General features: G+C 39.0%; 1 protein-coding gene across 1 annotated transcript in view; it reads right to left on the reverse strand.

The window, feature by feature from the left end:
• Window positions 1-3,706: 3,706 nt before the first annotated feature.
• The window catches only part of LOC139741739 (ATP-binding cassette sub-family C member 4-like), a 77,952-nt gene continuing 57,838 nt past the window's right edge, over window positions 3,707-23,820 (reverse strand). The window contains exons 21-32 of the mRNA XM_071652323.1: window positions 22,912-23,142; window positions 20,850-20,950; window positions 16,034-16,228; window positions 15,205-15,360; window positions 14,402-14,491; window positions 13,166-13,338; window positions 12,356-12,461; window positions 11,501-11,652; window positions 10,833-10,866; window positions 10,323-10,475; window positions 9,446-9,661; window positions 3,707-4,282 (exon numbers count right to left, since the gene is read on the reverse strand). Coding sequence (XP_071508424.1) covers window positions 4,028-4,282; window positions 9,446-9,661; window positions 10,323-10,475; window positions 10,833-10,866; window positions 11,501-11,652; window positions 12,356-12,461; window positions 13,166-13,338; window positions 14,402-14,491; window positions 15,205-15,360; window positions 16,034-16,228; window positions 20,850-20,950; window positions 22,912-23,142 — 1,862 coding nt within the window. The 3' untranslated portion in view covers window positions 3,707-4,027. The remainder of the gene's footprint in view (window positions 4,283-9,445; window positions 9,662-10,322; window positions 10,476-10,832; window positions 10,867-11,500; window positions 11,653-12,355; window positions 12,462-13,165; window positions 13,339-14,401; window positions 14,492-15,204; window positions 15,361-16,033; window positions 16,229-20,849; window positions 20,951-22,911; window positions 23,143-23,820) is intronic.

Raw genomic sequence — 23,820 nt, forward strand, 5'->3', positions numbered from 1 at the left:
TGGGGGAGGGGTAGCGGTACAGCTGTATAGTAGAGCACACTTCTGCAGATGATAGTCTACTACACACATTATTGCGAAGTATATCATCACTGCTTTTTAAACATACACATGTAGTTAAGAACTTTGCACGCACTGTCTGACTATATAATGAAACTGTTCATTGTTGAACTTCATTTCGAAAGTCAATTTGGATGATTTGGCTCTGTTGGTGGCTCATCTGCCTCCAGATCCAAAGGACCCGGGCTCGTTTCTGAAGTCTGAGCAATGTATGTAATCATATCGTCCCCTCCAGTAAGAGGCAAAACACTCTGTCCCTCAGATAGGACATAAAATGGAGGTCCGATGGGTGAGAGAGTAACATCTCATGCACGTAAAAGATCCCGCTTCATTCATTCATCGCAAAGAGCAGGGTGCACAACCCAGTGAAGTGGTCCCCCTCCATATCCAAATGGACCCCATGGAAGACCAGCTAATACAGTTGAAGATAGGCTATCCAGCCACCTTCTCAGATTAAAAAAATAAATAAAAAATAAACAAATAATATTAGTACAGAGTTAATTTTCTCTTCACACCTCAGTCTCTTCGCTGCTTCTAAGACACACAACACAAAAGATATTTAAAGAGGCATTTAGAGTGTAAAAGAGGTGTATATTCTTTAGAGCATGCCGTGTGAAGTCATTCTATATCACAAAAGATTTAAGGAAGTAATTTCGAACATCAGTAGCACCATTTTGCCTGAATATCAATGATATCATAGGTACAAAATAGATATTTGCGAAAAGAAAAATTATATAATCGAGCAAAATTATTACAAGATTCAAATACATCGTAGTCTGCATATGATGATAAGCTTTGCTTGCAATACTGATTGGTCTGCAATCTCAATTACATTAAATCTCCCATTTTTCATATTTTTCACTTCTAAGTCATTTGACACAATTTTGTGTAATCTCGAGAAGTAATGTCCACTGAAAACGAAAGGAGATACGGCAATCACAACTTTTCATAAGAAAAAGGAACTGTACCGCACAAATCACACATGACAATTCCTGTATCACATAGCTCTTTGGTTGGAAGATTGATCATTCTGAAGGGATTTTTTCTTGGCAAGCGATTGGCTGAGGACACGTGCAGAGATTCAAACTAATGCATCAGAGCCTTGTATCAGAGCCTCAAAACATAACACATTCCTGATTCTCATCATTCATTTTGTGCTTCGTTCATTCATTTGCATAATCCTGCTACATTGCACAACATGGGTTGTGGGCCAACACATTGAATTATAATTGAAATCAAGATCGATATTCCAACCACACTTGAAGTTCAAATTTGCATGTAAACTGGAAAATTGCAAATTGAAATTGAAAATGTGAAATTGGCATCCCACACATATCATGATGAAAAACAATCGATAGATGTAGACATGTATTAGCCTTGATTTAAATATATGGTATATTGTAGAAGAAAATGTAACAGCCACCTCCAGTTATCAATCTATCATCAACATTCAGACCACTTCCTAAAGCCTTGTTTTAAGTAAGAAAAAACATGTACAAGTTTTACACATCAAGTTGTCCGTTGTCAACTGCATGTAATAAAAATACATCTGTATATTACTGACACACATGTATTGCAAAATTGCATCAACAGCCTTTTTCCTTTAATAAGAACCTTCTGCCAACATTAACCTCTTTCGATTTGCATGTCTGTATCGACTGTATGTACAAAAATATGCCACCACTGTCGCATTTCATCGAAAAAATCTTCATTTAATGATGTACTGGAAGAAATCCTGAACCTTCACATGTAACAACATAGAAAATAAGTTCCATATCCAGCTCTTTATACAGAGCTGCAGAAGTGTATCATGTCAGCACACGAATCATTCAAAATTTACAAAAAAAAAACCCAACCCAAAATATTCTTCTTTTTTTTTATTTGTGCCACATACTGTGTTTATGCGGCCATTTTTTTCTTTTAAATTGTAATATAAGGAAGCAAGGAAACCAAAAAAAATATCAAAACTGTATCCTAAGGCTAGTTACACTGAATCACTGCTAAATATTACTATATTACACAACACTAACAAGAACTGTGGACCTCAATATCAAACAAGAAGCCATGCTACCATTTCTAGAATCATTCTGCTTTTACACAATTGTAACATCTAGAACCGACACACACACACACACACACACACACACACACACAAACACACACCTGTTAAAATCACTACTAAATCAGATTAAAAGTCATCTTTGGAGGGCACACGATTTACTTTGGTACACACCACTCACATGGCTTTCGTTTTACGACTTAGTAACTCTTACGTCATTGTCCAACCCACGAGGCAGTCAGCTTCCTCCAACTGGATTTGTCAGCGATTACAACTTTCATGGCACAGACCACCAATAAGTACCGTTTAAAGCATTAATTTTTGGTAACTTTTAAGTACGAAAAAGGAAGACACATAAATACAAAGGTAGAGCTTTAGAAAAAAAAAATAACTCTTCTGTAGTATAAAACACATCTCTTTAAACATATGATTTAAGAATGGTAAAATTTGTTGAAAGGGAATGAGACATTTAGTAGACCTTTACAAAACAAAGCATATTGCATAAGTATCAAATACAAATGTGAATTATGAACATCCATCCATTTTAAAATCAATGAAAAAGGATAAAGAAGTCCAATCTAAATATCAAATAGAACAACCAATACCATTTCATGTAGAAATGGAGTTAGCCTGCAAATGGCAAATAAATACTTATTTTCACTCAAACCTCAAAGAACTATTAAACAATGGAACAAATAGTCTTCCATATTCTACATAATACAAATGTAAATATACCATATTCAATAGCATTCCAAATAGTTGTTTGAACAATCATTTGTGCAATTTCTATGCTACTTGTGACCAAGCCAAGTGATTGACAAGAGTATGAACAGTACTACAGAATGAAGATGAATTTCATCTTATCTTGAAATGATGCTTTCTTGCAATAAGATTGTAAATGAAACCTAATAAATCACTACTCATGTCTCTTGCATTCCCCGACACTCACAAAGAATCCTATAGTTGGGCATCAAAATTACAGCAGTGCATCTTCCAGGCACCAAAATAAGATGCTTAGTTGGATTTCGACAAAGGACTGTCACAATGTTACTTACACAAAGGCATTAAACAAAATTTAAAAAAAATGCTTAAAAGATAGTCAGACAGCCTTGGGCAACCCCCATGGTGTCCGAAAAGTTTTTTATGGAGTAACTTTCATATGACAGTTGATGCCCTATAAATTTTCCGACGCACCGACACATGATGCTGAACTGCTTTCAAACAAGTCCACTCAAATCAAGTCCGAATAAATATCAAGCAGTATTATAATATACATGTAGTTGCTAGATCTCATTCTCACAAAATCTCTTCATTTGCAGTGATAGATCCAAAGACCCATTCATTTGGTTGCTTGACATTGTTAAACATGAGCAACTAAATTTAGAGGATGAAATTAGCATAAAATACCACATAAATGTATTTGGTCAATGCTAATTTGGAGACCAAACTAAAATGTAGCAAGAGTAACCAAGAAGATTCTTTCTTTGTACACTCTGTTCGCTAGTCTACATACTGTACATACATTGTACATGCACACACACATACAGAAAACACACAAAAAACCAATACCCCACCCCCCCCCCCCAAATATCCTAAAGAGTCCATGGGCCTGGTTGCTATGAACCTTGTTGCTATGAGCTTGGTTGCTATGGGCTCGGTTGCTAAGGGCAGCATCATCACCCGACAGACGGGCTCCAAGCTTAGCAATGCTTCTGCTTTCACACTGAAGTTAAAGCATATTCTGCCTTCACGCAGAGCATGTTACCTTCCTTTTGCATGTCTACTCATCCAGTCAAATCTTGTTACTGCAGTCCGTAGGAATGTTCCAATCGGACATGATCCCGATATCAAGATCATCCCATATCTATTTTAGCGCAAATAGGGTCTACGAAGTGAATTTCCCGAAGCTGCCTATAACTTTGTGTCTGCTTCGGACGCTGACACATCCCCTGCACTGTTGACTACAGCTACCTCTTCCTCTTCCGCCGGTGCTGAATCACAGTCGTTTTCGTTTGACCTTTCTCCTTCCTCGCTCTGGCTATTGTTGGACCCTTCGGTCGACGACGTAATCGTCTCATCCCCTCTCAACTCGATGCCCTCATCAGCGAGAGACTCCGGAGGCAAGTTGTTATTCAATAAGGCGGGCTCGGTCAGAAATTCCGACTCCTGGTATTGCGGGGGCAATTGGAGAGAAGGAACAGTGTCAGAGTCACACGGCTCATTGATTTCGATAGAATCCATCACAACTTCAACAGACTGAAATCATGAATGGTGCATACAAGTGTCTACAATACCCTTTTTCATGAAAGAGAATCAATATTTTGCTGGAGAAAGGGATTTTTTTTTAAAATCTCACTGAAACTGGAATAATAGGCTGTAACACATCAGAGTAAATTTGAAAGATGTTTCGTGGTAAGGGTTGAACTAGTTTTTCACTTATTCAATGACATTTGCTTTGCATCGACGACTTTGCTTTGGATGCAAGTTTTTGTCTGGCAGGACTAACAAAATTCAAAGACTGATTTCGCGAGAATGAGACACAGTTACGTGTACATGCTGAACAACGTAGGAGGAACTGTCGCAAACTTATAAACAACAATTTGAACCATTATCTGAAGGCAAATCACTGACAATGTCACAATTACCACTGAAGTCTTTTTACATGTTGGTAAACCCAAGACAAAAGCCAACACTAAATTGTAAATAATTTTTGAAGCTCTGACCCAATACGATTATGGTCCTTGCTGATTATCACAATATTTGTTTTATACATGTATTTCTTGACGGTCAATATAATACAAAGAAGTGCTGGATGTCCCACAATCTTGCTCCTGCTTCAACTTATGTCACTTCGTTGACCAATCATCAAATGAACATCTGTAGTTGTGCTGCTCAGATGACATGAAATATAGGAAGTTAATGTACACAATGTGCAAGAAACAAAGGTGTATCATCTGATTGTCAAAACTTTAGTACAGTGCACGCCCGTTACAACGAACACGGTTATAATGAAATTTCGTTATAATGAAGTAAATCTTCTGGTACCAAAATTATCACCATTAAAGTCTATGGTACAAAATTCGCTTATAACGAAGACGGTTATAGCAAAATTTCTGTTATAACGAAGTCTTTTCCGAGCGCCACAGACAAAGAAAAACAAAAGAAATGTGCTCTGATATAATGAAATGCGAATTGCTTTCGAAAATACGTAGCGGAACAAGCATCTATAGCGTCTCTGCATGGGTGAACGCTTCACACTACTGTGTGCTCGCTCCTTGTGTCACGCATAGTTTCTGAGGGGAACTTGCGTTTATTATTGTAATACAGTTATCCCATCACATTTCACATAGCTTTCCAGTGTATGATGAGTATTCAGCAAACAGAATATGATATATATACGTGCTTTCCTTGTTTTCGTTGTATATTGTATTTGTTCGGTTATAACGAAATTTCGTTATAACGAAAGAAAACTGCCGGTAACGAGCATTTCGTTATAACGGGAGTGCACTGTAATGAAATGAACAAAGCAATGAGAAACCTGTGGATAAAAGCATAATGGTATATAAACAGCCAGAAGATGAAGAATTAGTACCTGTGGATCAAAGGTTGCCGTATTCTCTTATTCTGCAGCAAATACATGTAAGTACATGGCCATTGTAACGATTCTTGGTGGGAACACTAACTTATCTGTAGTTTTGCAGTAAATTAAATTGTATGCTGTGTGGACTTGGATCTATTTCGGGCAGGAACTCTGGGATCAGGAGGCGCTTTTGTATAATTTGCTAATGAGCAAACTTCCACGGGGCTGATGTGTGCGAATTCCAACCAATGCACAAGGCAATGCAGATAGAGTGCCTAAGGACACAACAGCTGCTGCCAGGGGACTTGAACTAGGGGCCCTCTGCTTCAAGAGTCTCAGGTCATATCAACTAAGCTACAACGGCTAAGTGAATGAGACCCCCAAAGTAAGCAAGAACAGCAATTACATGACTGTATGCTTACATGTACATGTTGTAGTTGGTATGATGAAAAGATGAAGGGGAAAAAAAAAAAGAAGAAACTAACAAAGTACATATTGTACACTTTGACATGGCACTGCTAAAGCTGTCCAGGACATGGACCAATTCTTTGCAGTACTTCTCAATGAAAGAAGTAACTTGGAGGGAGGGGTGGGATATCACACTGCAAGAAGCTATGCAGCTATACCGTGTCCCAACTGAGCTGAAAACCAGACAGATGATTCACAAATTCTACAGAAGTGTGAGATGTGACTTACATCATACATGTACTTTAGTAACTGACTGTGTGGATTCAGAGCAAGTGGCAATCATAACTAAAAATTGCACCCATCCCCCCAAAAAAAAAGAAAAAAGAAAAAAGAATATAACTCATAACAATTTAATCTGGCCCAAAAGGGTCCTTAATGCGTCATCCTTGAAAAGTGATTAAAGTCTTTCAAAACAGAAGTTCTAATTAGTTTCATGATTTGGCCAGAATCCTGCACAGGAGTTATGTAAAAATGATTGAAATTAAACAGCAAATCATAACCCAACACTCAAGGTATCCATCTGTTCGTCAAAAGACTGCAGACTTTTGTTCATTTTTTTGCAATCATAAATTTATGATCATGACTCTTTATGGAGAAAATTCTGACGATAGTTTTTCACAATACAATGTGTACCTCCTCAGTGAAAATATGCCTTTGTCACTTGAATACTTTGCTGATACCAGAGGCTAAACCTCAAAAGGCAGACAATGGATGAAAAAACAAACAAACAACATAACAAAGGTTTTAATGAAAGCTATCTTTGCCAAGGTTTTATGACAATTCAATAGGCACGAATCTCAATACATTTCAGTGAACAGACTGGTCTTGTTTGGGAAAGTCTTGTGACAGGCATATGAATACCTTGAGTAAAAGCATGGAGAATAGCATTATGTCAATTACCAAGCGGGATACCATCAAGTGAATTAAATATATTTCTATTTATTGAATTTTTGTCGTCCCATCTGTCCTGATGAACGACAGAGTAATCTTTGGAGGTGAAGATAGGCATTTGTTAAGTGTTACATCATGATCGAAAGCAGCAGCGTTATTGGGGGATACAACTCCGAAGCGACGCTTTATGATCTGCCTGCCTGCATGCTGAGGCAACCATTATATTATTGAAACCAATACCTGGATCATCATCATCATTATCATTATCATTATCAATAGCGCCACTATGTGGGTCATGATAATGCCAGTTTCTCCAAGAGTGCTTGAGAAAGAAAGAGAGAAAAAAATATCAGTATCATTGAATCTTAAACATATTTATGCTCCCGTAGTGTGCTGCCAGCAAAAGCTCTAAAAATAAAAAAATCCACTCACACAGCATATTTCTGTTTCTAAATACTACCCATCACTCCAATATATCAATATCTTGCTGGGTTTGGTTTTTTTTTCCTGTATTTCACTGCTCTGAGTTTCCTACATTTCTCTCTGTTTTGTGGTGAGTTTTGCCCAAACATACATGCACAAGTGGATTCAGGAAATGCAGCAAGACGCGGATGGTTTTACAGTTTACAGTGTGCGTATTCTTTCTTCGATGTGAGAGCAGTCCTGACAAGGATTTGCTGTTCCAATATAAGAAAGCATGTTCCTACCATCCTCAGGAAAATATCCTTTCTATTCTAATGCATGCATCTTACTCTGAACTTCATGTTTGGTAACTTTACAATTATTCAGTTTTCATTATGACAGGCCATAAATCATCTTGTGGAGTGTTAAGTAGCTCAAAGGCATTCAGATAATTTTCTTCATCTTGGCATGTACATTGATTGCACCGTATGAGGGCAATTACCCCACAGCTAAATACTGGTTAGTGATAAGGTTAGAGTAAAGATTAGGGCTAGGGTTAGGTTTAGGGTTAGAGTTTGGGTTAGGTTCAGGATTAGGTTCAGGATTAGGATTAGGGTTAAGGGAAGGGGAAGGGGTCTGGGGTAATTGCCCAGGGGGTAATTGCCCTTGACCCACATTGCACAAATACATCCTTTAAACCATAAACACGGGGAAAAAAAAGCAGATAGATACCCATAGATACCTCAATTTCAGCCTTCATTCAGGAAGGTCTACAGGATGTTCTACACTTGGTATAAGAGTCAGTCCATCATGGGGTTGGGCCATCTTTTGTCACATACAGGATTGTTCAACTCAAAGTCTACTAGGCTTTATCAAAACCAAGCAAATATCTGCCAGTAATGACTTGGGAAAGAAAAATGTATCCCACGACGTTTTATTGTTCAGGCGTCATGGACATTGCAATTCCACACTGGAGAACTTATTGCCAATGTTAGACACACTGTACATGTGATGTCTATGTATCAAAGGTAAGAAAATTAATCTGCAGTGCAGCAAATCCATGAAAGATTTCTGATCAAAAGTTCATATTGCCACAGCAAAACTTAACCACATTTGAAATGATCTTCATTGTGAAAAGAAAAAGTTGATGACTCCATTACATGGACATCATGCAGTTTGTTGAACCAACCCGATGGACTGACCAATGGACAAATTACTTCATTATTAGTGTATATGAGCATTGGAAATAACAATAACAGCGACAAAATTTGTGTTGTGACAGCAAATTGTTAACTGTCTTCACACATGGCCAGATTGTCGAAAGGGCTCTCTTTGAAGACGTATCCCTGAGTTTTGCTCTCTTCATTTTGTGATGCCCATGGCAAGATTGGTTACTTTACTTCTTTAATGCTATGTGTGACATGGTGTAAACCCAGTGTGTGCAACATAATTCTGAGACTGCAATGTATAAGCGATTTCGAAGACATCTACAATGTTTTTCAAAGCCATGTAACTTTTCAAAGAAACATTTATGCTAGACATGCAGTGAGCAAAGTTTTACAGAAAATCAAAGCTTTGCTGCGATGTAAATCTTACAATAGAAAAGCTAAATGATAACTATTTTCCTTGCAAATGGCAAGAAGCTACATGATTGTTGAGAGGCATGACTTTTGCAAATATTATGCACAACCGCAACAGAAATTTAGAACCCCTATGGAACACTGCTTTCCCATCACCAAGCAACGCAAGCTCTCTGCATGAGAAATAAAATTGAGAGTGAAGCTTTCATTGTGGCAATTGATGAACTATCGATCGATCTGGGCAAGAATGTGCATTTCAGCAAAATATGCAAACTTAGCACACTGTCACCTGAGTCAAGTGTGCGAACCTGGCACATAAAGATTTAATAGCAAAGATAACACTTATGACCCAGGTTGTTACAAAGTTTAACTACAGTCACAAATAATCTCATACATGGGATGACTTACCTCTGTGCGCACGCCGCTGCCGCTGTTGTCATGGTAACTGGAGGACATGCCATCCATGATGCCTCCTTGAGTTTGGGAGGCCTTCCTGAATTTCTTGGTCCCCCTCCGGACGATGAGGCTCATCTCCGAGGAATCCATGCTGAAGGCGCCCTCTATGTCGGCGGTGGAGAGGTTTCGCCTGCTCTTGCCGTTCAGTGCCAGGACCTCGTCATCGACCTTGTGTCATGCGGAGAAAAACGGGATCACAATGAAGAAAAAAAGCTCACTAGAAAAAGAACACCTAATTTCTTGACCGCTGCCATTCATAAAGCTCAAGATAAATATTCCTTCAGCACTTGTGTATCAACATCCAGATCTTGACTGGGGTTCTGCTTTACATACCAGCTAATGAATGTGAAAAGTATATTAGCCTCCTAAAATATGCTTGGGTCCCCCTCTCTTATCCTATTTCATCATCCTCCTTTCTTTTCTTCACAGTCAAAACTTCTCTTTCCAGCTGAAAATATATATTAGTCCGTAGGGGTACTGTACCCAGCAATGTGCAATAATCATGCAATAGTTAACCCATACTCTGTTTTGTTCACTGATTGGCATGTCCAGCTGGAGTGCTTTCTTTGCCGAGAAGTCTGGGAACTATTGACTGATGATTACAGATTACTTAATCCCCTTAATCCCTGTTGTATTACCATGGCCTTATTGCTGGTTAGAGGCACAATGTTGCACCTGAGTTGGCTTGCTAACTTACAATTAGGTTAAGTTTGGAGGTACATGTATTAACTGAATTCTGATGAGAAAGAATGGCAAGTTAAAGCAAAGCGCCTGGCCACATAAAGGATTAACACAATGGGTTAAATATTAAAGGGCAAAGATTTCTTACCTCTAGGGCCCCAGGAGCATCAGCCGGAGTGCCCACCAGGATCTCATCCACCACGACGGGGGTGTGCAGCGACCCGTACTCGCCCCTCAGGGAGAACCCGAAGCCCTCTGAGGACCGCTTCAGGATGACGTACAGATAGTCACACTGGCTCTCCTGCACCCAGAGCAAGGCACATTGATTAGATAATGGAACTATTGGAAGGAGACATTACTGTCTGGGGGCTCTTGTGAGCAGCAGTAATTTCATTGTAAGATGCTAAATGGGAGGAGGTGTTGGTTTGGAAAATGTATCAAAGTTAGATTGGAAATTTGACAGGTTCTAGGTAAAAAAAAAAAGGAAGAAAAGAAAAGTCTACTGAAATCCTCTCGCAGTCGGAAACTCCATTGTCATGGTTTCACATTTTTCCATTCATATTCTGATTAATATTAGCAAACAATTGTCATTAAAAGAATAATCACAATAGACTGTACATTTTCTTTTCAATAGTAAGTTATGAATATGTTTTCTTACCAATGGCCCATACATTATGGCCTTCTTCGAAGAGCTGCAAAGCAAAAAGAAGACGTAAAAAATAATGAGCATTTCTTCATTACTTTATGATTTGCTCTATACACATAAAAGAGAAAAAAGTGCTTTCTAGTCATCTGAAATCAAAACAATTTACAAATTCATTTCTTCTACTAAAGCCCCCAGTTTTGGTCAAAACAATAATTAACAAAGCAATGCCAATGACACATAATTCACAATAGGAATCATTCAGGAGTACTGGGCTCTGTAATCTAGATTAAATAAAATTATTATCATTTTTTTTTATACTTCACATCACCATTATTGATGAACCTGAAGCTTGATTGTGAGAAAATTAGAATTGAATGACAGCAGCATAAAACTGACTTGAGTATATGAATCAATTCAGATTCAGTTATCCCAAATTCGATATTCACAGTGCACACTCTATGTCATCAGAACAGCATTAAAGGCAACATATCAAGATTAAGAAGGATCAGATTTTGTTAGTGAATTGTTAACATTTTGATTGTTTATGAAATCAGTGAAAGATCCCAGCTACGGAGAAAAAAACCAATGCACATAGACCAAAACAAACCCAAAGCAAACTATGCTTTTGAATTCACATATCAAAGTTGGATAGGAGAGACATAACTACAATTTCAACTCACAGCGACTTCTCGTAGTGAGCCTGCGCGATGCCGAAGAGACTGGCTGCTTCTTTCTTGCCTGTCTGGTCGACAAGCTTGCTGAATAGGGTCTTGGGGTCCCTCAGAAGCTCGTAAGGATGGTCCATCTCAATCAACTCACCTGCATCCAGTACCTTGGGGAAAAATTAGGACATAATTCACACCGTTATAACTTCAAGCTGTTAAAAAAAGTAGAGGATGTGGATGCGATTGAAAACTACTTCAGATCTAAAGCTTATATCATCATGCGCATGGCAAATTTTTGTTCATGCGCAGCCCTACACATGGCAGATTGTTGTTAGGGTGAGGGAGTGGGCATAGGGTGTACAACATTCTGCCATGCGCAAAGGGAGCGGGTTAACAACAATCTGCCATGAGCACAACGATATGTACAATTTTACAGTATCACAATTGATACCCTCAAAGAAATGAGAAGCAAAATGGAATGAAATGGAAAGTTCTCTGATAAAGTATACTTCTGAGAATTTTGTAGATATCTCTCAGTCATTAGCAAACATATACAAGGTATTATAGTGCTAGAATAGTTTAGTGCTAGAATATAGGGCCCAGCCATTATCATTACCCCAACATTAATTAGTAGATACTCATTTGTACACCAGAGTCCGAAGACAGACATCGTGTGTACACATCTCGTCCAAGGATGAACACACTGTGCAGGTTTTAAACCCCACACCTTCTGCTTTATACAAATCCAGACCCTTACCCACAATACCACTGAGCTTCCACCAAGTATTTGCTACGGCCACACCATGAACATGAATCTTTTGTGGGATTTACTTAATTTCATAGACACGTAGTAGTGGTAACTCTACTCACCATTATCCTGTCCGAGTCCATGATGGTGTGCAGCCGATGGGCAATGGTCAGCACGGTGCAGTTCTGGAACTTTGACCGGATGGTCTCCTGGATCAGTGAGTCCGTCCTTTAAAAGGCAGGGTTGAAAGGAGAAGCTCAACGAGTTATATACAGCTGTTCAGTGAATGTCAACAAGAAAACGAAATTAAAGACATTACTACATGAGGGGACAGCTAGTCTACATGACAAAGCAGGGCAAGGATAGACAGTGCAGATGAATAATTGTTGGAGTGGACTTCAAACAAGTACCCCTTTTACTGCCTACTTAATATGTTTTGCATGTCTGTTTGAATGTAAGCCTAACCTCTTGTGTCTTGGAGATAATTCAGAAACCACTACTCCCCTCTATCCCCCCCCCCCCCCTCAGGCTGTGAATTAAAATCATAATATCAATGGGTGTCACTAATACACACAGGTGTAGCATATTGAATGAACTTGATACACTTGTAATGCTGAAAAATGCATTCCTTACTACCAAATGGCATTCTCCAATAAGATATCTATCGAAATGTGTGCGGACATTTGTTTGGCAGTGATTCTCCATACCTTCTATTTAAAACTGCCTATATTGCAGTGGAAATACAGTTGTACAATTCCTAGCATATGTTGGCATCTACAAAAGAGACATTCTTTACTCTGTTTCAAAGTGCTGAAGAGGCATCATTCACCAACTGTGCCCTGTTTTTCCCCAAAAATATAAAAATAGGTAAAAATGGAGAAAAACTAATGCCTGTAGGGCCCTTTGGAGAGCATGCTGAGAAGAATTCTCACCTGGGATCTACATTGGCGGTGGCTTCATCCAGAATCAGGACTTTGTTTTTCTTGAGGATGGCTCTGGCCAGACACACCAGCTGCCGCTGTCCCACGCTGAAGTTGGACCCGCCCTCCCCTACCTCCATCTCCAGCTTGGCAGGGTTCTCCTTCACCGCCTGGTGGAGCTGCACCTGCATTGGCAAAGTCAAGACAGGACTGGTCAGATGAAACCCAGCATGTGTGTTTGCGAATGCAGCACGGGGAAAGGTTTACTGCCACTTGGTGTAATATCAGATGGTCTACAATGTTGTACTTTCCAGTTCGTCTAACACCACTACAGCTAAACTCATTTGGTCTACTATCGATTTCGTCTAATGCCCATTTGGTCAAATCCTCACTTGGTCTAATGCCCAGTTTGGCTTATTATCATTTCATCTAATAACCAGATGGTCTAATTGCAATTTTATATGCTTGGATTTGTTTCCCATTTTATCTAATAAACCGAGGGTATTAGACGAAATGGACATAGCCCATTTGGAAGTAGACCAACCGGTAATGACACTAAGTGGCAATTGGACTAAATGGTCATTAGACGAACTGATTGTAGATGAAGTGGGATTTGACCATGTGGGTTGAGACTAAATGGCTATTAGACAAAGTGGGAGAAGACCAAGTGATAGATGACCTTGGGAAAAACCTCCTAACTGGAATTCTGTACCTTCCGCTCAACACTACCTGTTGCATGGGCAAAGTTCAGAAACAATATTCCTAATCCTGACCCTAACCATGATCCTAACTCAGCTGTACGCCCATAATCCATATTCCATTAATTAAGTGTTTTAACTACAAAACAGTACTGGCAACAATACTTTTTTTCCCCTTTTTCAGCTAGTTCTGAGAATACATGAAGAAGTTACTGCCACAAAATGGAAAAACATTTTCAGCATGCAATGTGTGTAGACTGGTTTCGAACTCTACTACTTTTACTGTGATGAATAATCAACAAAACCTAATTAAATCACAGTCCTGCCAAGTTGCCAATGCATTGCATACACAGTTAAAAATACTAGGGAACAGCTCAAAGGGGCATTAGAAGTACAAGGTACATGTATGTATGGCTAAGAAATTACTGGCTTGTCCATCATTTCACAGAGCACGGAAAAAAAGGGAACCACACAATATATATTTCCATGCTCATGCTTGCCACTGGCACACTCTAAAATGTCTACAAGATTTTCCCCTTCATCCTCTCACGTCTTCGAGGGCGCTCCACAATGCCACATCCGAGTAGGCTGCGAAGGGGTCTAGGTTTCTGCGCAGGGAGCCAGTGAAGATGACGGGATCCTGCAAGTCAACAAAAGGCACACTCAGATGTCATGAACTGAGGCATTCTTTGCAGTGATTTTGAAGGTTTACAGTTTGTACACTATTCATGCTCATCAGTGGAACTAAATACCTCATGGCCTGTTTTTCAACACAAAAAGTTACATGACTTGTATGCTTATCAATTCTTCAATTGCCTGTCCACTGAGTTATGAGATCTTGTCCTTCTTTTATTACCGTTGTTGCATACCTTGCCCCACCCCATCCACACACACATTCCATGGGGCCATAGGCCTACAATTTGTTAATAACAAATCCATGGGGAAACAATGTAATCGCCCCATATGCAGGTTGTGGTGCTGAAACAGTAAATACAAGGATTATTTTGATTAATTCCCTTTCCATTTCCAAATGTGGTTATTAGAATGCGTACGCAACACAATCCCATTGCTAAGACTCCAAATTACATACGTGTAAATGTTGTTATCATTGATACACAGACAAAAAAATATTTGGTTTGATGTCTCATTTACAAATTTGAGATGTGGATGAGGTGTTGACACTGCATCTGATAATTTAGACATGTAAGTTTGTTTATTTTTTGTTTTAAAAAACATAAATTTGCCAAATTAAATTTTACTAGCCTTTGGTTATCCCCCTCCCCATTTTTTCTAGCTGTTTTGGAGTAAGCAGGAGTCAGTCAGGACCTAATAGGATGTCATCCCCAAACACACCTGAGGAATAATGGAGATCTTCTTCCTGATGTCATGGAGACCGAGCTCCGTCGTCTGGACGTCGTCCAGCTGGAGGCCGCCGACGGGTTCGGCCAGCCGGAAGAGGGCTGTGATGAGGGAGCTCTTCCCAGCCCCTGTACGTCCCACGATTCCGATCTGAGAACAAAGAAGAGAAGATCACTTGAGTTGATTTGATTTGATTTTGTACATAATGGAGTAACAAGTGACTGGCAAGGTTGAAGAGTCCCATTATATAACAAGATGACAAAGTATACAACAAAAGTGTGATACATATAGGGGACAAGATTTCCACCGACTGCTAATCAAAGGACTGAACAGGAGTCCTTTCCACAGGGGAGTCTCACTACAAATCTTTCATCCACAGACCAAACTTGATTTCTGAAAAATTTAGGATGAAATACAGGAAATGAAATATTAAAGAACAAAAAAACATCATGAAGACACACACATCCCCAAAACACATTCTAATACCCCATCAATTTTTTTTGGTTTCAATCCAGGCACACAGCAATTATCGTCTCTTGGAATCTATAGTTGTACGGATCAATTAAGCATCTCCTAATTCTATAAGGATCAGTCCTCATCTTCTTGTCACATTCAGTTTTAATAACTGAGGAACAAAGTTTGTAAGATGCACTTTGAATTTACAGCTTTCCCGATTCCCTTTACGGATACCATTGGAAGAGAAAACAAAAATTGACATCAGCATCATTTTGTGGCAATAACTAATGCCTGCTTTACGATCAAAGGTTGAATAAAACCACATTATCAGTTCCAAACAAACAAACAATCATAAATGATGTGGAACCTTTTCTTTTGGCTTGATTTCGCAAGAGATGTCCTTCAGCACCCGAGGTGTGTCTTTGGAGTACGCCAGCGACAGGCCGTCGAAGGTGATGGCACCCTTTGGAGGCCAGCCGGGCGGGGGCTTCACATCGGGCTTTTCTAGTGGACCCTCAGGCTGGAGCTTGGTGTATTCCATCACACGCTCCACTGACGTCATCTGGTGGGACAGACGGATGAGGGGTCATGACATACAGGGTCAAAGGTCAACTGAGGTGAACTTCACTAGTGTAGTACTAACTTAAAATATGCACAAGAACAAGATGTGACACTAACAATGATGGTCCCCATCAACATCTGTAATCAATTCTTCCTGCATATTCACATATGCTCAATTTCATAGCTCTGGCAACAGTGCTTAGAAAATAGATTGCAGTATTAGTATCAATGATTATGATTACAGAATATGTTCAACACACATTTTGTACAAAAATTTTAGAAAGCTTTCAAGATTCTAACTCTCCCAAATAAGCACAATCTACTTTCTACAAAGTCTTGAAATGGTAAATTACTTGTGATGAATGTACTACACCACCAGACTGGCTTGCACAGGAAATTCCTGTCTTTGCCATATTTGCATTGAGAAAGATTACCATGAACACAACATGGAATATCTTAATTTCTGATTTTTAAAAAATAATTCTTTAAAGGACAAGTTCACCTTCATAAACATAAGGATTGAGAGAATGTAGCAATATTAGTAGAACACATCATTGAAAGTTTGAGGAAAATCGGACAATCCGTTCAAAAGTTTTGAATTTTTGAAGTTTTTGTGCAGTAACCGCTGGATGAGAAGACTACTGCAGTGTGTGAAAAACTTAGATGTCACATGCGTACAACAATATAAGGAAAATATAAAGAGAATTTCACAAAATTTCATCTTATGAAAAAAGTACACATTCCCCCGACTCGTTACCGACAAATGTTATGGGTAATATTATTCCCCCTGCCTTTAGAAAGAGGCAAGTCAAGTGCTCTTTTATTATGCGAAAAAAGTGGAAATATGTTGAATTTTCTTTATATTTTCTTTATACTGTTGTACGCATATGACTCACAAGCTGTAGTAGTCTCCTCATCCAGCAGTTCCAAAACAGAAATTTTAAAAATTCATAACTTTTGCATCGATTGTCCAATTTTCCTCAAACTTTCACTGATGTGTTCTACTAATATTGTTGCATTCTCTCAATCCTTATGTTTATGAAGGTGAACTTGTCCTTTAAGAAATTTCATAATTAAGATGTACTCCAAATAGAATTAAAGTAGTGCACAAACAAAACCAAGACAAAAGTTTATTTGAAAACATGTACGTACAACTGTAAGCTACTTGGCCAATATAAATAGTGGCATTACATTTAAGGAGCTAAACATGAATATTCAAATTCATGAAATTCTTCTGTCGAGATGTTTTTATTGCAACTGATGGACAAATTGCCCAACATTGACATAAATAAGCACTGAATTGATCAATGTTTTAGTAGAAGCCATCATGATAAAAAAATCATGGGCGTACATACTTGAGCAGGATTCGAACATACAACCTCCTGATCACCAGACAGGTGTCATCTCCACTATACCACCGAGCTTTCGCGCGATAGCAAGTGTTGGTTCTAATCCTTATAGCATGCAGCGGGTACATCGATGTTGAGCAAATTGTCAAACAGTTGCAATTAACATGAATAGGTGTTTATTGGGATGAAATTACACACTGGCTATTTCAGTACAAGATGAGGTAAAAGCAATGTGAGAAGGGTTTAAGAGGGGCTTTTCTGAAATGTAAATCTATGTACAATACATTGAAATGCAGATACATAATGTAGTAAGCCCAGACAGATGAATGGATAACTATGAGTGTCTACAACGATGACTGATGGCATGTGTCCTTCTGACTGTATACCTGATTTTCAACAAGGGCGCTCTGCCGGACACAGAATTGGAAGATGCCGCCGAGAGCAACACAGTTGGTGAGAATAAGGCCCACCTGTCCCGCATCCAGGGCTGCAGCGGGGGCGAGTCGGGTGAGATGGGGCAAGTGACAAGCGAGATGGGACAAGCAACAATTGAGATGGATGAGTGGAGTGTATTGATGGTACACAGTGGAGATCTCAGAACAAGGGACATGGTACAAGAACTTACAATGCACAATCCCTGGCAACAATGAGTGATTTAAATGTACAGTATGTCCCCCCCAAAAAATCACTATCAGATTTTCGCACTGATAATACCCAATATGATTAAACTGTCTAAATGCTACTTAAGGGTCTTAAAATATAACATCTTAGCTCTATTTTGCAGAAAACTCCATTCAATTTGATTAAGCGGTCACAGAGAAATGTGGATTGCTGTAAAGCATGTCATGAGTCTGATTCTTCCAAGTTTAGCACTTGATGCTCTTGTGTGTGAACACAATAGACAGAACTTGGAGGGAAGAGATTCCTGACATGCTCTACAAATTCCTCATTTCTCTTTGACCACTGAAGCAAATTGAATGGGGTTTTCTGAAGGATGTGGGCAATTTAACGACTTATAGTTTCATACCCTGAAATTGTATTTGGATTGATTCATTATTTTTAAAGTTATCATTGTGGAGGGTCAGGTTGTAATTTTTTTGGGAGGACATACGGTACAATTCAGAGGTGCTACAATGAGACAGTGCAGCTTCAATCTCTTCTTCCATCTTACTGCAATGCAGCAGGGAATACACTCCTTTCTCTCTTTTATTCTTTATTCTGTCCTCAGGTGTTACATAATATAAACACATATTTCCAGGTGTCACACTTTACAGCTACAATATAGTAACTTTCTAATAACCTCAGCCATGGGAGGATAGAGTTCTTGCTGGTATTGGTTCGTTTGTCTGTTTGTTTGCAACATTACCTAAAATGTCACGAACAGATTTGGATTAAATTCTTTAGAAAAAAGTGGGGATTACACTCGGAACAGATGATTAAATTCTGGCAGTGATGCGGATCACTGGAATGCAAGCATCAAGAGGAGATCTATTTGGCTAATATTGGGAAAACCACATTCACATGTATGTAGAACACCATCAAGCACTGTACAACATGTCTACTGCCAAACATGAAATGATTGTACAAGTAGTTCCCCACAAGTCCAAGATTTCTCACAATTACAGACAAAACGCATGCATCCAGTTTCTGCACGTAACTATTGAAAGGAAGCATGCTGACTACTTTCCCTGTGGCTGATGATATGAGGGGTGGGGATACTAGGGTGTCAATATGCAGACAACACGAAGCAGAACAGTAAGGACACACACAATACAAGCAACAGAAATTTGACGCTGGCTCTACTCGGAAAATACTGTCACTTAACATTTTCTGTATGAAAGGTCTGTGAACTAGCGCTTTTTGACCGTACAATTCATTGATTTTGTTTGGATGTGACAGAGAAGTTCAGATAGAGGCAGTTAACCAACGAAATTAAAAGAAAAAAAAAAGAAAAAGGTAAACATTCCCACACACTCCCTGCCTACATGTACCTTTGCATGCACAACTGCTTTACGAGCATTGGTTACGAAAACAGACAGTGTATACAACTGTAAAGTACTACTGAATGGATCCCTAGCAGTATATCACTACACGATGCAGCCAGTATGAGCCCACATGCTGCCCTCTTATTGTATACATATTCACTACACCCGGGTTCAGGCAAACAAAATCTTTAATTCACTTTTGAAAATCAAATACAAGCTGTACCTGCAGTGGGACAACAGATCTGCTCATTCAATTGCCTTTCATTAGTATGTTTTATCTCATTTCACTACCATGGTTTCTCATGTTTTCATTTATTATCATTGATATTATTATCAATATTGTTATATAATTTCATTATTCATTCTTTCAATTATCCATCCTTTATTATCATTATTCTAGTAAAAGTTTTTAGCACGCTATAAAGAATTACATGATAGTCTAATTCATACTGGTTTCTAGTTTCAATTAGTTTCACACTACAGAGAACATTCGTATTGCCTGAACATAGTGCTCCCAGAAGTGAACAAGCCTGTAAGAAGCCTGCTGGTAGATGTTGGTCTTAACTCATGCCCTCTAGAAACCTGGGGGTGTTTCATAAAGCTGTTCGTAAAGTTATGAACGACTTACGAGTGACTGGTGATCAGTTCTTGTGCTGAATTATTGAAATCCTGATAAGTATAGCACATCAGAACTGATCACCAGTCGTTCTTAAGTTGTTCGTAACTTTAGAACAGCTTTATGTAACATCCCCTGGTTGGATCCCATATAGCACCCATTAGGATTTCACAATCTTGTAGATATCGAGTTTACATCTCACAGCAATCTTTGTGAGGAATATGTGAATAAAGCTATTCCCTACTATCAAAATGAGTCCATCAACATCTCTCAAACACCTTATGATATTCATCTTCAAAAAAAATACTTGATGAAAGAATGAATTACACGATTGTACTCATGTGTTTACCAAAAAAAAAAAAAGAACCAAAGAATGGAATGCCTGTAAAATGGTGGATGAACACTGTGATGAATCACATAATCCTTTACATCTTACATTTTCACATGTGAATATCAAACAATATGAAACAACAATAAAGGCACTTGTAACTATTATGCACATGATATGTTCTATTTCTAATCTATGGAACAAGCATGTTTGTTGACTAAGCTTCGAGAATTGTTATTTGTTTTGTTTCTTCTATTTTCTTATTTGTGTGCGTGTATGAACAGTGCAGTATGTTTGATGGAACGAAGAGGCACATTTGAGAGTCTAATTACAAAACATTATACCTGGTTTTCCACCAAAGCACTCTGCCTGACACAGAATTGGAATATTGTCCCAAGACCAACACAATTTGTCAGCATTAGGGCTACCTGGCCTGCACCCAATACTATTAACACAAGGCAAAAACAAATGAAATAATAACAATCACCAATAACATGTGTAAACACCTTACAATATTCATCACTATGTCATTTACCGGTACTAAGTAATTTTGTTTACTTTTTCCCCATTTTAGTAATATTGAATCTTTTAACATTTTTTCTTGCAGCACAAGATTCTACAAAGCTCCCAAAGCTTTACAGAGTTAGATGATTACCTTTGAGAGAGAAAATGAAGAAGAGAAGCAAGAACATAAAAAGAGAGGAGGAGAAGGAAAATGAAGAGGAAAAGGAGGAGGAGGAGAAGGAGGAGAAGGAGGAGGAGGAGGAGGAGGAGGGGAGGAGGAGGAAGAGGAGAAGGAAGAGGGAGAAGAGGAGGAAAGGGAAGAAGAGGAGGAGGAAGAGGAAGAGGAAGAATAGGATGAGGAGAAAGAAAAGGAGGAGGAGAAGGAGGAGAAGGAGGAGAAGAAGGAGGAGGAGGGGAGGAGGAGGAAGAGGAGGAGGAAGAGGGAGAAGAGGAGGAAAGGGAAGAAGAGGAGGAGGAAGAGGAAGAATAGGATGAGGAGAAAGAAAAGGAGGAGGAGGAGGAGGAGGAGGAGAAGAAGGAGGAGAAGGAGGAGGAGGAGGAAGAGGAGGAGGAAGAGGGAGAAGAGGAGGAAAGGGAAGAAGAGGAGGAGGAAGAGGAAGAGGAAGAATAGGATGAGGAGAAAGAAAAGGAGGAGGAGGAGGAGGAGAAGGAGGAGAAGGAGGAGGAGGAGGGGAGGAGGATGAAGAGGAGGAGGAAGAGGGAGAAGAGGAGGAAAGGGAAGAAGAGGAGGAGGAAGAGGAAGAATAGGATGAGGAGAAAGAAAAGGAGGAGGAGGAGAAGGAGAAGGAAAAGGAAGAAGAGGAGGAAGAGGAAGAAGAAGAGGAGGAGGAGGAGGAGGAGGAGGAGGCCAAGAAGGAGGAGAAGAAGGAGGAGAAGGAAGCATAAGGGGAGCAGGAAGATGAGATTTAGGAAGTGGAAGAGAAAGATAACTGAGGCAAAAGGGGGAGTGTTGAGCTCTGATTAATCACACAGAGGAGAAACTTAATCCGTTGAGGACGAGTCCCGAGTATACTCGGGCAGGTGTCTACGGGAAATGCGTCTTGTAGCAAAATCAGTCCATCCTCAACGGGTTAAGACTGAACCAAAAGCAGTACAATTGGTGACTTTTGACATTACTCTTCAGCATCTCTTTCTAAAAGGCAGGTAAGGGGGTATGATTAGATCAGAGCATAAATGCAAGCATTTTGGTTTAATACAGTAAGGGTCTCCAACAATCCTCGCATGACCTTTACATCTGCACCATGAAACCATATACAACTGTACCCTTCTCCAAAACAAAATGAAACAACAAAAAAACACATAAGTATGTATGGTACACTGCACTGATTTACCTTTATGTCCAAGAAACATAGCCTAATACAGAATAAAATGATGTTAATATGTTATTCTGTCATTCCTTCCATAAGTCCTATTCACAACCAGGCTGTATCAAATGCACTCTAAGCTGTACTTCAGTGTGTGAATAAAGACATCATCTACTATAAATGTCCAGACGACATGAAAATCAAATGTACTGCATCTTAAAAAGATCAATTTCTCAGCAATAATTTTGATGAGGAGGTATTAGTCACTTCATGTAGTAACAGTTCTGCCTTTATGTCTACAACTTTGTCTCATACAACATTGCAACTATTGCCTTGTGATGAATAGATAGTAAAATTTCTGTCATTCCATCAAAACTTTTAGAATGTAAGACTCAACACTAAATTTCATAAGAGCTCTTTCATTCCCATTAATATATGTGTATTAATGTGCAAATATATAGCTTCAAAACGCTCCATCTTTTAGCTTTATTTCTATACTTTACAGAGGGAGTGAGAAATATATAAGTATATAAAGAGTAAAGATATAAAAAAAAGAAAATAGAAAGAATGTGCTTACCTGCAGACAGCGGCACACAGCTGAATGCTACAGTGGCTGTGAAACAGACGACGATGAGGTCCAGGCGAAGGCCAAACCAGCGGTTGGTGGCGATGTACATGAACCAGGCCTCAGAATGCCGATCCTGGTAGTTGTAGAACTGGTGCTCGAAGTCCTTCTCCTTCTGGTAGGCCCGGATGGTCCACAGTCCCTGGAGGGAGCTGGTGGTGTGTGAGAATACTGGGCTCCTCGCTGACAAAACAGAAAAGGAACGGCAATTCACAATATCATCAAAACACTTCAGTTTGTATCGAAGCAAGAATTCTTTACAACCTCTCTCTTTAACCCAAGAGACAAAAATGCTTTGATAGGAAGAAAGATGATAAAATCATGCACTCATACCTGCAGAAATTTTCACATGCATTTTAAAGTCAGAAATTTTGCAAGAGCCAAGATTCGTAAAATTAAAATGCACACAAAAATGTTTGTGTACACTATAATTTGGATGCCAGAGACAATTCCCTAAAATTTCATGCAACAAAAAAGGCCACCAGCTTCAATTTACGAAAATTTCATGCTGCAAATATTTTTCTTGCTTTACAATACACTGATGACAGGCAGATGATGTCACTGGCATCACTACATGGACCAGCAAATTTGTGCTTCTTGTAACTTCTTAATCGTCATCACAGACCAAACGAAGCACATGAGTCATCAATGAATAATCTTTTTCTTCTTTTTAACTTATAAAGTACAAGTATATAGCAAACAAGTACACTAGAAATCTAATTTGAATGTGCAAATGTGAAAATTAAAAAAATATATACATATTATCTAACATCTTATGGAGAACATGAATTGCAGTAAGACACCTTGTTGGAAAAGAAAAGAAAAATCTTATACACGTGTGTTTAAAACTTAACATAGTGA

The sequence above is a fragment of the Diadema antillarum genome, unplaced genomic scaffold (assembly GCF_040938485.1).
Source record: "Diadema antillarum isolate AM-2024a unplaced genomic scaffold, OU_Dant_1.0 seq00000949_RagTag, whole genome shotgun sequence".
NCBI lineage: Eukaryota > Metazoa > Echinodermata > Echinoidea > Diadematoida > Diadematidae > Diadema > Diadema antillarum.